Source organism: Zonotrichia albicollis, chromosome 4 (genome assembly GCF_047830755.1).
Source record: "Zonotrichia albicollis isolate bZonAlb1 chromosome 4, bZonAlb1.hap1, whole genome shotgun sequence".
In the NCBI taxonomy this organism is placed as follows: Eukaryota; Metazoa; Chordata; class Aves; order Passeriformes; family Passerellidae; genus Zonotrichia; species Zonotrichia albicollis.
This window is the reverse complement of record NC_133822.1, coordinates 5,029,073-5,044,002: the sequence shown is the minus strand read 5'-3', so window position 1 is coordinate 5,044,002 and position 14,930 is coordinate 5,029,073. Positions and strand designations below refer to the sequence as shown.

At 44.0% G+C, this 14,930-nt stretch overlaps 1 protein-coding gene across 1 annotated transcript in view; it reads left to right on the top strand.

The window, feature by feature from the left end:
* ITIH5 (inter-alpha-trypsin inhibitor heavy chain 5) overlaps nt 1-14,930 on the top strand; it is a 49,008-nt gene that overhangs the window by 30,399 nt on the left and 3,679 nt on the right. Inside the window, exons 8-13 of the mRNA XM_005494462.4 lie at nt 5,404-5,575; nt 8,048-8,357; nt 11,084-11,637; nt 12,009-12,059; nt 13,101-13,217; nt 14,520-14,897. Coding sequence (XP_005494519.2) covers nt 5,404-5,575; nt 8,048-8,357; nt 11,084-11,637; nt 12,009-12,059; nt 13,101-13,217; nt 14,520-14,897 — 1,582 coding nt within the window. The remainder of the gene's footprint in view (nt 1-5,403; nt 5,576-8,047; nt 8,358-11,083; nt 11,638-12,008; nt 12,060-13,100; nt 13,218-14,519; nt 14,898-14,930) is intronic.

Sequence of the window (14,930 nt, the reverse complement as noted above, 5' to 3'; positions counted from 1 at the left end):
CAATTCTTATCTAATTTGCTTCTCCTGTGTTGTGCTCATGTGGAATGTGTTTGGGGATTGTTTATCTAACAGGTGATTGTTTCATTCGATTCTGCTGTGAGTTGTTTTCACTCAATGGCCAATCAGGGCCAAGCTGTGTCAGGACTCTGTAAAGAGTCACAAGTTTTCATTATTATCTTTTTAGCCTCCTGTAAGTATCCCTTCTGTATTCTTTAGTATAGTTTAGTTTAGCATTCTTTAATATAATATAGTATCATAAAATAATAAATTAGCCTTCTGAGAGCTTGCAATCAAGATTCATCATTCCTTCCTGCCACAAGGGTCCCTAAAAATACAATATTGGATGTCCAGGTGTCAGTGCAGAGGTGACAAGGAAGGTCAGAGTGGTGGCTGGGAGCTGGCTTGTCTCTGTCCTTGTAGGCTTGAGCAGACATTAATTGCACATCAATAATTTAGGCAGTGTGAGCTCCTCTTCTCCCTCCTCTCATAATTCACAAAGCACTGACATGAGCTGTGCTCACTCCCTGGCAGTCGTGGTCACATCACCTGTCCCCAGGTGTAGACCAGGCTTGTGCTGTTCCAGGTTTGGGGGTGACATTTCATAGGCCTGGAGGTGGCTGGTTCAGTTCCAGCTGTGTTGGCAGCTCATTCAGCAGCACAATTCTACATCTCAAATGCAGTGGCATTTCAGTCTCTGTCTCTCACCTCAATTTTATCCATGCTAATTTGAGGGAAATGGAGGACTCTCCCCCAACCAAGTTATTCTCTTTTAAACACTCATTTTAAAATCTGACTCTGACATGTACAAACCATTCCCAAATGGCAACAAAGGACTTTTATTCAGCTGTTCTGTATTGTTACTTCTTGCCATCCTCTGCTTTAATCCTTGCTCCAAATGCATCTCCCCAGGCAAACATGTTGGGAAAAATATTTCACCTTGCAGCACCTGGCACAGAGGAACTGGACCCCTAAACTCTTTTTCTTCAGTGTGAGTGGGTCCAGCTTATCTCCAAAATGAACCAGTGTCATGTGCACAGCAGGGTAGAAATTGTTAATTTTCTGCCTCTTTGGCAGCAGTTTCAGTGGAATGACTCAGTGGGGCCAGGTGGGAGTGGGACTGCAAGGACCCCATTGGCAGCAGAGCAGTTTGGGAATCCCATGGCAGCCACAGCCTTGGCTCCTTGGAGCCAGGAGAAATTCCAGCTGTGGCCTTGCAAGGACAGGATCAGAAACCTGAATCCCAGCAGAAGCTGCAGCCACAAGAGCTTTGCAAAGCCTTGCCTGGGCTCTGATGGAGATGGGAGGAGAGGGCTGGGCACCAACTGCACTTGGCCATGGCTGAGTCCTTCAGGATTTCAAGCAGTGCACTTTTACCAAGATATCATCCTTATTAAAAGCTGTCAGCTGCTGAATCATATCCAGCACTCTGGGGGAAGGCACATCTCTCTCATGAACCATTAGAGGGTAAGGAGGGCTGGTAGGTTTCAAAGCATGTTGCTCCACCCCATCAGGAGTGTGGTCTCTAGGACACACCTGGAAGAGAGATGGAAATAGGAAGAGACAGGGGATTCAGAGCACTCTGGGAGAGCTGGAGAGGCAGGTCAGCTCCTTTTGGCTCCAGCAAGAGTCAGAATGCTCAGGATGGGGCGGGATTAGCTGTTGAGGTGAGTCCCACCTTCTCTGCTTGCCTGGAGACAGGCACTTCCAGACAGTGACTCATCCTAAAACCTGTCCAAAACAGATGGGATGGATTATTCCTTGGAGGTGGCTTCCTCAAGCAGGATTAGATGTGATGCCCAGCTTTCTGATGACTGAGTTGGCAAAGCTGAATCCCACCCTTTATTTTTTGTGCTGAGGATGGAGTAAAAGGTGCAGGAGAATGAACCACATGGGCTCCCTCACTCTGTTTGCTTTGGAGCAAACCCATGTGCACACACGCACACTCGTACATATGTTTGTGTGCATGTCACATAAATTCAAAGGTTTTCATTTAAGCTGCAGAGGCAAGCACAGGATACAGATGCCAGAATCCAGGCTGTCAGTGCATATCCATTAAAATATGGCAGAAGTTTTTTTCCTGGGAAAAATTGACTCAAACTGCATGGAGTGACGAAAATGAGACAAAAAGCAAAGAGGAAATGAAAGAAGGGGAGAGAGAGATGGTCCCAGCCCCACAGTTGGCCCCTGTATGAGGGTGTGGGGAAGTGCTGGGTTTCCTGGGAATGTGTTTCTGTTCCCTCCTGATCCTCTCTGCAATTCTAGCTTGGATGCTGTGTACACCCAGCTACTTCTGCTCTGTGTTGTTTTATTTTTCCTTTCCTTTTCTTTTGGCTGAACACAGGCAAGAATGTCAAAAGGAATTTGTGAGCACAAGGGAAGTGAGATGCAGCCTCTCTGCAAGTAGGCCAAAGCAAGATTATTTCTCCTCCTGCCTTGTTCTCAGAAAGAGCAAAGCTTATTTGGGCCCAATAAATCCCTCTGAGAAAAGTGCAGTTTCACAGAATTGGAAAAAAAAAAAAACTGAAGAGAGGGGTTTTGTAATGGGAGAGGTCAAGCAGTGTTAATTATAATCAGAGCTGTAATATAGATAATGAGATTTGGGGAGTTTTTCTTGAAATTATTGCCTCTAGGAACCTCTGTTCCTCTCCTTTGTGGGGTGGAGGGGGGATGTGTATGTAGGGAGTTGTGGTCTCATTGCTCCTTACTTTAACACCCTGCCTAAAGTTCCCTCAGCAGAGCTTGGCACTGAGGCCTGTTTACACACAGGATAGAAGGGTCTCCATTTTCACTTTCTGCTTACTTTGATCCATTTTTTGAGGGACAAATACTCAGGCCAATCTTGTTATTATGGAATAAATTTGAGAGTCCTTTTCTCCGCTGTGTGATTGCTGCCTGTGCACGTGTGGGATGGTTTGGCTGACTGAACTGAGGGCTGGGAACCCCAGGTTTTGGGAACCTCTCACTTTCTGACCTTGACATAATTACAAAAGTAGCCTGGTTTTCCTTTCTGTAAAATGGGATGTTGGTGGAGGGTGTCTCTGAAGGCTGATGTCATGCATTATCTGAAGAATTTTTACAATAAAAAGGGTGTTGTAAAAGAGCAGATGAGAGAAAATAAAACCTTCTCTTCTTTTTCAAATAGCTGATTATTTCACTCAACTTTTCAATTTTCTGTGAACTGTTAGACTGGAGGCAGCCCCCATGTTTGGGGCAGGAATTCACCTTTGTGAAGGTTTGTTTGGTGCACATCATGATGTGAACCTGATGGGAATCTCCCTTTCTCTTTGAAAGAATCTCTTCCACCAGCACTTGCTTTAATATTCTTGTCTCTGAAACAGTGGTGGGACGTGGAGGAATGTTCCAGCTAAGCAAGTGGAGGGATTAAGCCTGAGATCCCCGCAGAGCAAAAATTATTTGTACAGAGGACAGAAACAGGCAGGGAGAGCCTCCAGACCTGGCTCCAGAATGTTTGAAGCTATGGGAAATATTCCCCTTAATTCCAGGTGGACTGGGAGCCAAGGCACCAGCTGTGAGGATTAGGTTTGTTTGCATCATTGCATCATCATCATCTGCCATGCACAATCCAGGGGGATATTGATGACACAGCTTGATCAGTCCTTTGAGCCCTTTTCCAAACTGTCTTTGCATAGCAATACCAGGCCTAGGCTGATGTGGTTTCCAGCACTGCTGATTACTCCTACATTTCTTCTGGACAAGCCCTTCACGTATTTTCCTGTCAGGCATGAGAGGAACCTTTAAATGCTGGTGAGCCCACAATATTATTTCTTGCATAGCTTTCCTTGGAATTTGAAGGCTGAATGGAGGCCAAGAAGGGGCTGAGCCGAGAATCTGCTGATTCCTCTGCCCAGATATTGCCTCATATTCCTCCCGTGTGTTTTGCATCCAAATATAGGGTATGTTTGCATGGACAGAGGCTGCTTTTGGGCAACTTCTCTTGAGTCTTACTCAGCTGAAGTCTGTCTCCATGTGAACTCAGCTGCATGGCTGCTAAATCCAAGCTGGTCTCACTGAGGGGAGCTGGACACCTCTGCAGTCTTCCTCTTGCCTTTTCCTCAGTGGTCTGGCTCTCCCAGAACCCAGGATCCTTAACTTCCTTTGCTAAGAACTCATCTTGTGACCAGCTTTCCTCACTCTGGTTGCCTGTGTTTACAGAGGATGATGAACAGTTGGCATATTGATTAAAAATAATGTGCCTGGGACAAAACTGACTGGCAGGGAGAATCTGCAATTACTAGGCAGGACTTTTTTTTAATTTTTTAACCTAAACATTTATTAATTGCTGAAACTATTCATTAGAGTGTACATGTAGCAAATAGTATCATAATTATGAGCAGAGAATGTGCATCCTTTGACATGTTTGCTGGTTTTTTAACTTATAAGTAACCTGTTTGAAATATATGCCACTTGCAGCTTACTGCCAGTCTAGAGGGCGTTAGACAAACTCTATGACGTTTTTGTTATTAGTCATTATTATTCACTATCCCTTAATTCAGAACACGGTTCTCCCAGTCACTTGGAGTTTTTATCCTCATTGTGGTGCCTGATTTTTAAGCTTAGTTAGGTCTAGATGTGCCTCACAAGACATTTTGGGCAAGAGTTGTTTTTAATCTCATATTTGCCCAGCCCCTGACACCACAGAGATCAGGCTGTGAGATAGGGAAGGACATCCCAATTTTCTTCATCAACCAAAATGGCAGTGTAGAAATATGTAAAAGATCAGTAAACATCTTGAAACTAAATTCTCGCCCACTGAAACACTGACAGCTGTGTCTGCTGCTTGTGGAAATCCAGGGAACAGGGAATATTCCTCTGTCTGCTCTGGAGTGCCCTGACCCCCAGGGGAGCACTGACTCTGACCCCCATTCATGGAGAAAGTTTCCCAGACTTCAATATAGGCTGGAAAATCCACAATAGTGTGAAATAGATTATAGAGAGTAGTGTAGGTGTGTCATTTGGTGAGAAATTGATGTTTTGGGATTATTAGTATGTTGTGGATGGAAGCAAGATGGAGGGCACAGGGTGTCATCCTGGGTTTCTCCTTCATGCTTCTTTTCCCTCCTTCTCCACGGGTTTGGGTGGCATTTTGTAATTGGGCAGAAAAGTCCCCATTCCAGCTCTTTGGGATCAGTTATTGGGTTAAAAGGGAAAATAATCTGGGTGTCAGTTCTTAATTGGATGGTTGAGTCTTAAAAGACCTTGTAACAAGAGATTGTTGGCCATTTTGTGCCTTGTAATGAAAAGCTGCTGAACTCACGGTAGTGAGACTGTTTTACTGATAAGAAATAATAAACACCTGAGTGTTTATTTAACATGAAGTGCCATCTCAAGTGTCTTTAATCCAGACCCAGAGAAACCCATAGCTGCTCTCTTTTCTCGTTCTAGACCAAAGAAGCTCTCTTCACAATTCTCCAGGACCTAAGGCCTGAAGACCACTTCAATATCATTGGCTTTTCCAACCGAATCAAGGTCTGGCAGCAGGACAGGCTGGTGCCAGTTACTCCAAATAACATCAGGGATGCCAAAAAGTACATCCATAACATGTCACCCACTGGAGGTATGATCAGAGATACAGATGGGATTAACTGTGCTATCCAATTAACTACAACAAAGCAAAGAGTGGGGAATGTGGTCCTGGAGCACATGGAATAAAAAGACATTGGGATTTAGGTCATGGGACATGGGGTTCTCTTCATCTCCATTCAGAGTTATGTGTTCTTTATTAACATACATGGTGGGAAGGTTTCCTCAGACCCTGCCCATTGCAGGGGGTCTGGACAAGATGGACTTCTAATGTTCCTTCCAACCAAAATTAGTCTGTGATTCCATACACTCATTAAACCAAATTTGGTTCCATTCTCTTGCTTATCTGGTGACACCCTCAGAATGGGAAAGCCTCCAAGGTTATTTCTTGAGGACACAGATGAAAACATACCCTGGCAAAGAACACACAGTGCCAGTTTTGTGTAGTTTCTGAAAGGCTCTGTGAAAGCAGGCTCATGATTTTGTCTGGGCTGGAAACCCCAGGGATGGAGCACACACTGTGGGATGTGGGATTGCATTCTGCAGGATTTAGCTTCTCACCCAGCACTGTCCTCTTGTCCCTACCAAAATCATATTTTAAGAATTTTGCAGCCCTTTTTGCTTGTGCCTTGTTACCTGGAGGGAAGCAGGCAGAGAAAACCCCAGAACAGTGGCAGAGTGCAGGTGTGAGTTTTAATTTGATTCATAGGTCTCCTGTGAGGCTATGGACAGTACTATAAAAAATCTCCAACTACAGTGAGGTTTGCAATCAAACATATTCCAGCAGCTGTGCCCAGAGAGCTGCAGAATGACCTTTTCAAACCCTTCCCCATGGAAGTGGTCACAGCTGGCTGAAGGTCAGGGAGGGCCTTCCCATGGCTGCCCCTGAGCAGGGACCACTCCTAGCAGAGGAAACCTCTGATGGAAAAACACAGCAAACAGGATGGTTGGCTGTGCTGCTAGTGTTGTGAGAGGAATTGCTTAGGAAGTGGTGAAGGGACCTGCCCAGTTAAACAATTACCAATAGTAATTGGGACAAAACTCAGAGAACAAAGCCTTTTACTCCTGAAGTGCCAGGAGAGCTGTGCAGGAACCAGCTGGGTTTGCCTTTACTAGGCACATCAAGTAAAAGGAAATTATTGACTGTGATTCTCCACAGTGATTCTCCACCACAGGTACTTTGGGGTTTTTTTCAGGTTTGGCTAACTCTGTGTTTTCCCTATAAAGGTGCTATTCCTTGAGTATCTTCCACTGAACATTAACACACACCAAGTACATGGTGTGGTTACACCCCTGTGTTGTACTTACAGACCAAAGAAACAGGAGAAAAATCCTGCTGCTAATTACCTGAACACATGGCAAAAGACAGTTTTCAGTGCTTGGTAGTTCTATGATACAACTGAGTATAAATTACACACTGCTACATGACATGGTTTTCCTCTGGTTTTGGGGAAAAAGTTCTTCCTGAAATGTTGGATCTGCCTGGAGATTGAGAAAGTTAGAATATTTGGGTGCAGGTTTTTTTGGTTGAGAACCATTGTGCAGAAGACAGAGTCAGGATTTTGAGGACTTTTCGGAAGTCTTTGCTGCTTTCCTGTTCCTTGTCTTGCTGCACACTGTGCACAGAGTTTCTAGGTTCATGCTGACTTTCCATCACATCCTGTTGATAATCTTCCTAGATCTCCCTTTCCAGACACCCAGAGTCAGCTGTGTATGGCTCTTAACCCATTTCACCTGCTTTGTTTCCTCATAGCTGTTTTTAACCCCGATGTGCTGATTTTGCAAAGGTCCCCCAGCCAATCCCTCAGTGCTTTGACTAGAAATACATGGAGAAAGGCAATACTTGTACTCATTTTCCTTTTTTTCTTTTGAACACAGTGGGCTTGGATCCTTTTCATGCCTATTCTAATGTGCATCTGTTTTCTCATTTACTTTGTTTTCTCCCTCCCACCCCACTTCAGGCAGTTTTATTCTTCTCTACCCAGTTGTTTTGTGCAAACACACTCCTCAGCTAACCAAGCTCTTCCCTTTAAACTTTCTATCCCCTAGGGTGTGAAGAAGGAGCCTATCCACTTGTTTTCCGATTTGAAGGTTTTTTTCCTGACTCCAAGTGTGATGCCCTTCAGAAAAAAATGAGTAGAACATTTCCTAGTACAGATATCATCTGGGAGAGTCCCATAATTAAGTTTAACAATTTTTGTTTGTACCAGCCAGACATTGTATGACTGTTTACCAGGGTGATTGTTGTACATTGAGACATTCAACAGCAATTCCACATGACAAAGTGAAATTCATAATTCAATTCATAAGACCATAAACAGCTGTGCCAAACTCATTCTGAGTAAAAGAGCTGTACTGAATTCAAGGGCTAGAGCAACTTCATGTGGAGAAAAGGGACATCCTGATGTCCAGAGAAGCTGTCACCTCACTGAAGGGAGCTCAGGGAAATGATTCACATCACTCTTAGAAGGAGAAATGATCTCTAATCATTCTGTTACCTTCCCAGGGACTAATATCAACGGGGCCCTGCAGACCGGGGCAAAGCTGCTGAATGATTACATTGCTCAGAACGACATCGACGCCAGGAGCGTGTCCCTGATCATCTTCCTCACGGATGGGAGGCCGACTGTGGGAGAAACTCAGTCCTCCAAAATCCTCAGCAACACCAAGGAGGCCATCAGGGATAAATTCTGCCTCTTCACCATCGGCATTGGCAACGACGTGGACCACAAGCTGCTGGAGAGGATGGCACTGGAGAACTGCGGCATGACGAGGCTTTTCCAGGAGGATGAGGATGCAGCCAGCCACCTCAAGGGGTTTGTCCTCCTTTTTCTGTTCTTTGGGTTCTCTGGGAACGCATTTTGGGATGGAAAATCCTTTAATGAGATATGGCGAGAAATTGGAGTTTCTCAGCTCTGGTTGGGAGGGGCAGAGTATGATTGGACACTCTGAATGGCTACCCAAAAATTCCCTTTTTCTCAGCAGACCCCCTGAGATGTAGTGGAGCTCCCAGCCCCTCAGAGCAAAGCATTTGTTTCCCTAATTCAGATCATTGTTTTGGACATGTAAACCCACTGAGCTGGGGGGCACACTGAGGTCTCAACTCCTCACAGGGAGATGGTAGGAGGAGAGGATGCATTGCATATATCAAATCAACAACATAAATAGCATGGAGGGGATCAGGAATGAAGATTCCAATTTGGAGCAAAAAAAAATTATTTATTTTTTGGAAATGATAACCTTTTGCCCAAGATCCGAAATATTTGACTTAGAAAAACACACTAAGATCATTCCTGAGATAATCATGTAGTCATTAATTTCCTCATTCTTTGTGACCATTAATTTCCATTATTATTTGTGACCCAAACTCCTCATAAATTTCCTGAAATCCTCATGCTTCAGTAGGACCAGAGATTATGTTCCTCTCCTCTGATAAGGGATCTGTAATGCAAGGGTAAGTACCAGTTCCTGTTAAGGAACAGCAGAAAGATGTGTGACCACATCTCTGGCCAAAATGTTTAGCAATGTGTCAATGTTTCCAAATAAAAATTCTTGGCTTTCACTCCCAAAAGGTTAGTGTTTTAACCACAGAAACCAAAAAAAGACAGTTATTGAGTTACCTCTCTCCTGGCTCATGCCTAACTCCTCTGGAGCAATAAATCCAAGCACTTTCCATCAGGGCTTTGCCTTCTGTGGCAAACCAGTAATACATGGACAAGAATTCCTTTGAAACTAAATTCTATAGATCCATCTGTCACTCCACCCATGTAATTTCCTCCCCAGGACATGTATTTTGGATAGCAAGTGGCATTCCCTGGCAGAGAGAGGATGTTCTGATGGATTGGGCTGCGGGAGCCCAGTGCTGCAAGTACTTGTTCAAATGCCTCTCTCTGATGAACAGCTCCCTGTTTATCAAGCTCAGTCATGGCAAACCCATTTGGCACCTGGTGCCAAATTTATACAGAAAAGCACAATCACTGCTGGAGGCCAATTCAAACCTTAGTTGGAGGGAAAACCTAAATGGGTGCCAATTTAATTTTTTTTTAATGCTCAGCGGGTTGTATTTTTATACAGATGCTTCCTTGAATTGTACTCTAAGACAGGTTGTGTATCTCCACCATTTTTTACAGCTCAGAAGTTAATTTACAGAGAGTCCTCAAGTTTAATTTAGTTGTGTTTTTAAATCTGGTGAGGTCTCTGCATGAAAGACAATGAGTGCTCAGACAGACTTTAAAAGAAAGTCAACCAATTCAGGCTTTGGGTTCCCTTGGAGGGAGAATAAAGCAGAAAGTGTGACTTTAGCTTCCAGACAGTCTGTTTAACCAGATGTGTCAAATAAATGCAGCTTGAACTAGAAAAAGGGCTGAGGCCAATTCGTTGTTTATTTACCAAATTAAACTCAAATGACTTGCCAAGAGATGAGCAGTTTGGCATCTGAATGGGAAATGTGGTATTCTTGGAGCAGCTTGGGAGGAACCTTCAAAAACACATTGCTGTAGGGAAAACACAGTACTGTAAACTTGGGCTTTGAGCCTTGGGAAGGTTTTCTTGGCTGTCTGGTGCGAGGTGTTCTCACAAGTGTGGTTGGTCACGTTAACAAGGCATTAAAGGGTTAACCTCCCTGGTTCCAGGAAAGCCATGCCTTGTTCCAACAGAAAATCAGGAAGTGAGTTCTCTTGTGCCAGTTCTCTTGTGCTCTCTCTTAGCAGCTAGAATTTCTCCATTCCTTGGAAATATCCTCATTTATCCACAATTCCATAACAGGCTCAAATGCAGGGGGGCATGGTGAGATTCCTTCCTGATTTTCTTTCTCTGTTGGCCCTCATAAAACTGTATTCCTGCCTGTCCTACACTGACCAACCCAATCTAGGGGTCTTTCAGAGATTCAGGAGCTCTGGTTTGGAATCTCTTCAGCTTTGGTGGACTTAAGATTTTGGCCTTACAGTTTTTCTGGCTCTGGGATACCATGTGTAACACCACTAGAAACCTGTGGGTTACAGCATCTTGTCTAAGTACATTTTTAAATAACTGGAGTGCTTTCTGTGAATCTTGGAAGCCAATAATTCACTTTTAAGTGGTCACAAATATCTCCTTGCAGAGATCTGGAACCACAGTGGAAGTGACTCCCAGGCCATGCTGGGATGGTTCTGAACATACTTAAGAGACTCTGTTTAGATGCCTAAGGAACAGGCATCTAAACATCTAAAATCTAAATGAGGCAGAGAATAACTTTGGTTGACAGGGACCTCTGGAGATCCTGTAATTCAACCTCCTGCTCTGAGAAGAGCTAACTTCAATTTTAGGTGAGGGTTCTCAGGGCTTTGTCCACTCAGGTTTTGAAAAGCCCTAAGGGCAGAGATCCCCCCACCCTGTTTTTCTAGGCCAAGTTAGAGTGGACATGGTAGTTAAATTTGCTTTCTGATGGCTCAAACTGCCCTGAATGACTTAGGAACCATTTTAGATAACCTGTGTCCTTGTCGCTGTACCAGTACAAGAGTGTGTTCACACAGTGCCAACAGTGAAAAATGTGTCTTGCTTTAAGGTTCTATGATGAAATAGGAACTCCCCTTCTCTCTGACATCCGTGTTGATTACCCTGAAGATGATGTGGAGCAGGTCACCCAGAACTTCTTCCCCAACTACTTCAATGGCTCTGAAATTATCATTGCTGGCAAACTCATCAACCGCACCTCGGACAAGCTCCATGTGGAAGTGACTGCCAGCAATTCCAAGAAGTACATCCTGCTCAAAACAGATGTGGCTATTGACCTGCCCAGCAGAAATGACATCAGGGGCGTCCCTGGCCTGGAGGATGGCAAAGGTGACAATAACTACATTGAGAGGGCCTGGAGTTACCTCACCATCAAGGAACTGCTCAACTCGCGGCTGAAGAGTGATGACATTCAGGAGAAGGACAAATTGATGGAGAAAGCCAAGTCCATGGCCCTGGCTTACAATTTTGTTACCCCCTTCACTGTTCTGAAGATGAAAGAGGCTGGACTCCACTCAGAGCCACCTCAGGAGGAGTTTATCAGCCCTTCCACTGATGGCATCGGGGAAAAGGTGCAGAGCCTGCAGGGGCACAAGGCCCCACCAGGTATGAGACAAGAATCACCTTGTTCTGGTAAAAAAAATCTTCATTCTGGGCAATGTCTCATGGCTGACTTTGGCACAGGGGTGGTCTATACAGTGAATTGAGGGGTAAAGCTGAGATTTTCATGCTAATTTTGCTAATTGTGGGCTGGGTAACCTTTAGCAAAACTTTTGGACCCCTCACTCAGCCCCTTGAAGCACTAACTGCTCTGTAGAAACTATTGGATAAAAATTGGTATTCCACATGAAACTTAAAGTGGCTGCAGGAATATATATCCCATCATCTCTCTGAATAATATTTGGGGAACATTTTTAAATATGTCTCTTTCTGCTGCTCAGTAAATAATTGTAACAGCTTTCCTTCCCCACTTCTAGGTGTACGCAGAGGGCAAGATAAACAGAGGATTAAAATCTCCAAAACTTCAGGTCAGTGCCTGCTTTCATGCCTCTCATAATGCAAAATAATGGTGACTGATTTATGGAAACCTCAGATGCATATCACTGTGGTATAATCATCCAAATGGTTACAAAATTCTGTTTGTCAGAGCTACAGAGCAGGGAGGAAATGAAAACAAATCCAAAATACAGAAAGGATCAGTAGTGAGAAGGCAGATGATCTACAACAGTTAATCCTCATATTTGAGACTTCTGCAGGTTAGGGGAGAACAGAAACACATTCTCTCTGTACTAGAAATAGTGGAAAACCCTTTTAAAAATAATAATGCTGAAATATAAAAAAGTTGTTGACAATAGAAAAAGGAGAATGTTCTGTAGTATTTTACAATTTTCCTGTTTGTCCTGCACCTTTACTTAACTTTTCATACATTAAACACTGAAGAATAAGTCCAGGTCAAAAACTCTGACTTGAATTTCTCTTGATAGGGTCAATTTTACCTTAGAAAATAGCATTTTTGGTGAGTCTTATTAATGGCAGCTGTCTGATAGTTGATGGTAGGTCAAGAATTGTTGAAAAATTAGGATTATGGGATCAACAGCTGTTGTTGACTGCTCCAGAATGACACTGAAGGCCAGGAGGGGTCACTGTGAGGTGGAGCCATGCAGCAGCCCTTGGTGAGAAAGTACATTTCTGTGTGCTGTGGGGATGTAGCTTGCCAAAAAAGAATGGAGAAGAGTTCAAAACATCTACATGATAATTCCCATAAATCACAAAAATTATATTCCGGAAAGAAAATATCCTGATTTTCATCTAGAACTGTTTTGGGTTTTGAGTTGTCATTGAAAACGCAACCTCATCTGTGAGAAAAACAAAACAATCTTTGTGAAAAACAAAGCAAAACTTGGCATTTCCTGGCAAACTCCATCTGACCATCTAAAAACAACAAACCAGGAGGACCTAGAAAAAAACAGGGACAAACACACTTTAAACAGCAGCTTTGTTGCAATCTGTTAGACATTGGAGTTTTGTGTGGGTTTCTCACATTTGTCTCTTTTTCCATGTCTTCTCAGCGGATGGGGACCCTCACTTCGTCATTGATTTTCCCTCCAGCAAGTTCTCTGTCTGCTTCAATATTGATGGAGAACCAGGGGACATTCTCAGGCTGGTCTCTGATCACAAGGAATCTGGTGAGCAGCCAAGTCAAGCAGTTTCTTGTGGAGGAAAATCAAAGTGTAAGGCCAAGCCTTGCAGCAGACCAAGCACCAAGGTGCTTCAGGCAAGAAATTGATAGGAAATTAGAAATTAGAAAAAGTTTCTTCTATGGTTTAATTTCACCCAGTTACAAAGTCACAGCTTGCAGATAAAAGGTTTGGACTTGCCAAAATTGCTCTGCTGTGGGAATTTCCCTCTTTACTCACAGTACTGTTTCGTTTAGGACAGAGCAAAGTACCCAAGCACCAAGGCTCTTTTAGTAAAGAAATCACCAAACTGGCTGGAGAGTCATGACAGTCTTGAGAAAACCCACATGATTCAGGATCTGCTTTACCCAAGCCAATCTGAGCCAAAGCATGGTCTTATCCCATCTGGAATTCTAAGCAGGGCAGCTAATAAGCAGATTATGTCCTGGGAGAGAAAGGGGTGTCAAAGCCAGAGACAATTCACAGGCTTGTTTTACAAAACCCCACAATAAATTTGTATGATTCTGTTCTGTGTGGCAGTGGTCTAACCCCCGTATTTCTGTGTTCATGTGTGCCTTAAAAATACAAAATACAGCTCCAGGCAATGTTTCCTTTCAACTTCTTTCACAGACTGTTTGTGCCACTGCTTGAATGATTTTGTGGCTCAAATACAGAATGAGCTTGAGGAAAACAGACTCTGTAGCACTAGAACCTTGAATCTCTTTGAAGACAGAAATGAGAGATCCCATCAGGAATAAGGGGATGTGGAGACATTTAATTTCAGTGTTAATGGCTTGGGTTTAGCCTTGGTTAGCAACAAGCCTCCTCCTTAATTGTCAATGTTCAGAGGCTTGTGGGAAGTGAGTCACTGTCTTATGGACAATAGGTCACAACAAATATTGAAATGACTGGGAAACTTACTGAGGACTTGTAGGCTTTAATTGACTCATTAGGATCTGCACCCTGGAATACTCAAAAGTGGTTCTTTTTGTGGCACTGTGTACACTGTGATTAATGGGACTGGGGGCACCTGCCTGCAGAGAAGGCCAGTATTTCTGAGCTTGGGTAAATTTATGTGCTCTGTATGAGGTCACAATTCCATAACAGACTGATTATACTCGTTTGAAGGCTGGTAAGTGAAATAATTGAGCACGAGGTGGCGAGCCTGCATGTCCTCAGTCCCAAGGCTTGTGTCATTGAGACAATAGACCTGTTCCTGCTGGGCCCCTTCCAGCTCAGACTGTTCTGTGGCCCTGTGATCCTGGGTTCCAGCTTTCATTTAAAACAATTTTTTGATTGTTTTCCTGCAAGGTGTAACTGTGAACGGACAATTAATCGGAGCTCCTGCACCGCCCAATGGCCACAAGAAGCACCGGACTTACTTCAGCACCATCACCATCCTCAGCAACAAGCCAGAGAGGTCTTACCTGGAGATCACACCCAAGAGGGTCATCCTGGACGATGGGGAGAGGCTTGTCCTGTCCTGTGGCCGGAGTGCTGTGGTGAGGAGCAGGAGCCTGGAGGTGTCCATCTCTGCCTTCTCCAACATCACCGTGACCATCCGGGACTCCATCAGCTTCGTCATCCTCATCCACCACTACAAGAAGCCAGCCCCGTACCAGAGGAATCACCTGGGGTTCTACATCTCCAACAGTAAAGGCCTCTCTTCTGACTCCCATGGGCTACTGGGTAGGTGGCAGGTTCTCAGGTTCAGAGGTGTAA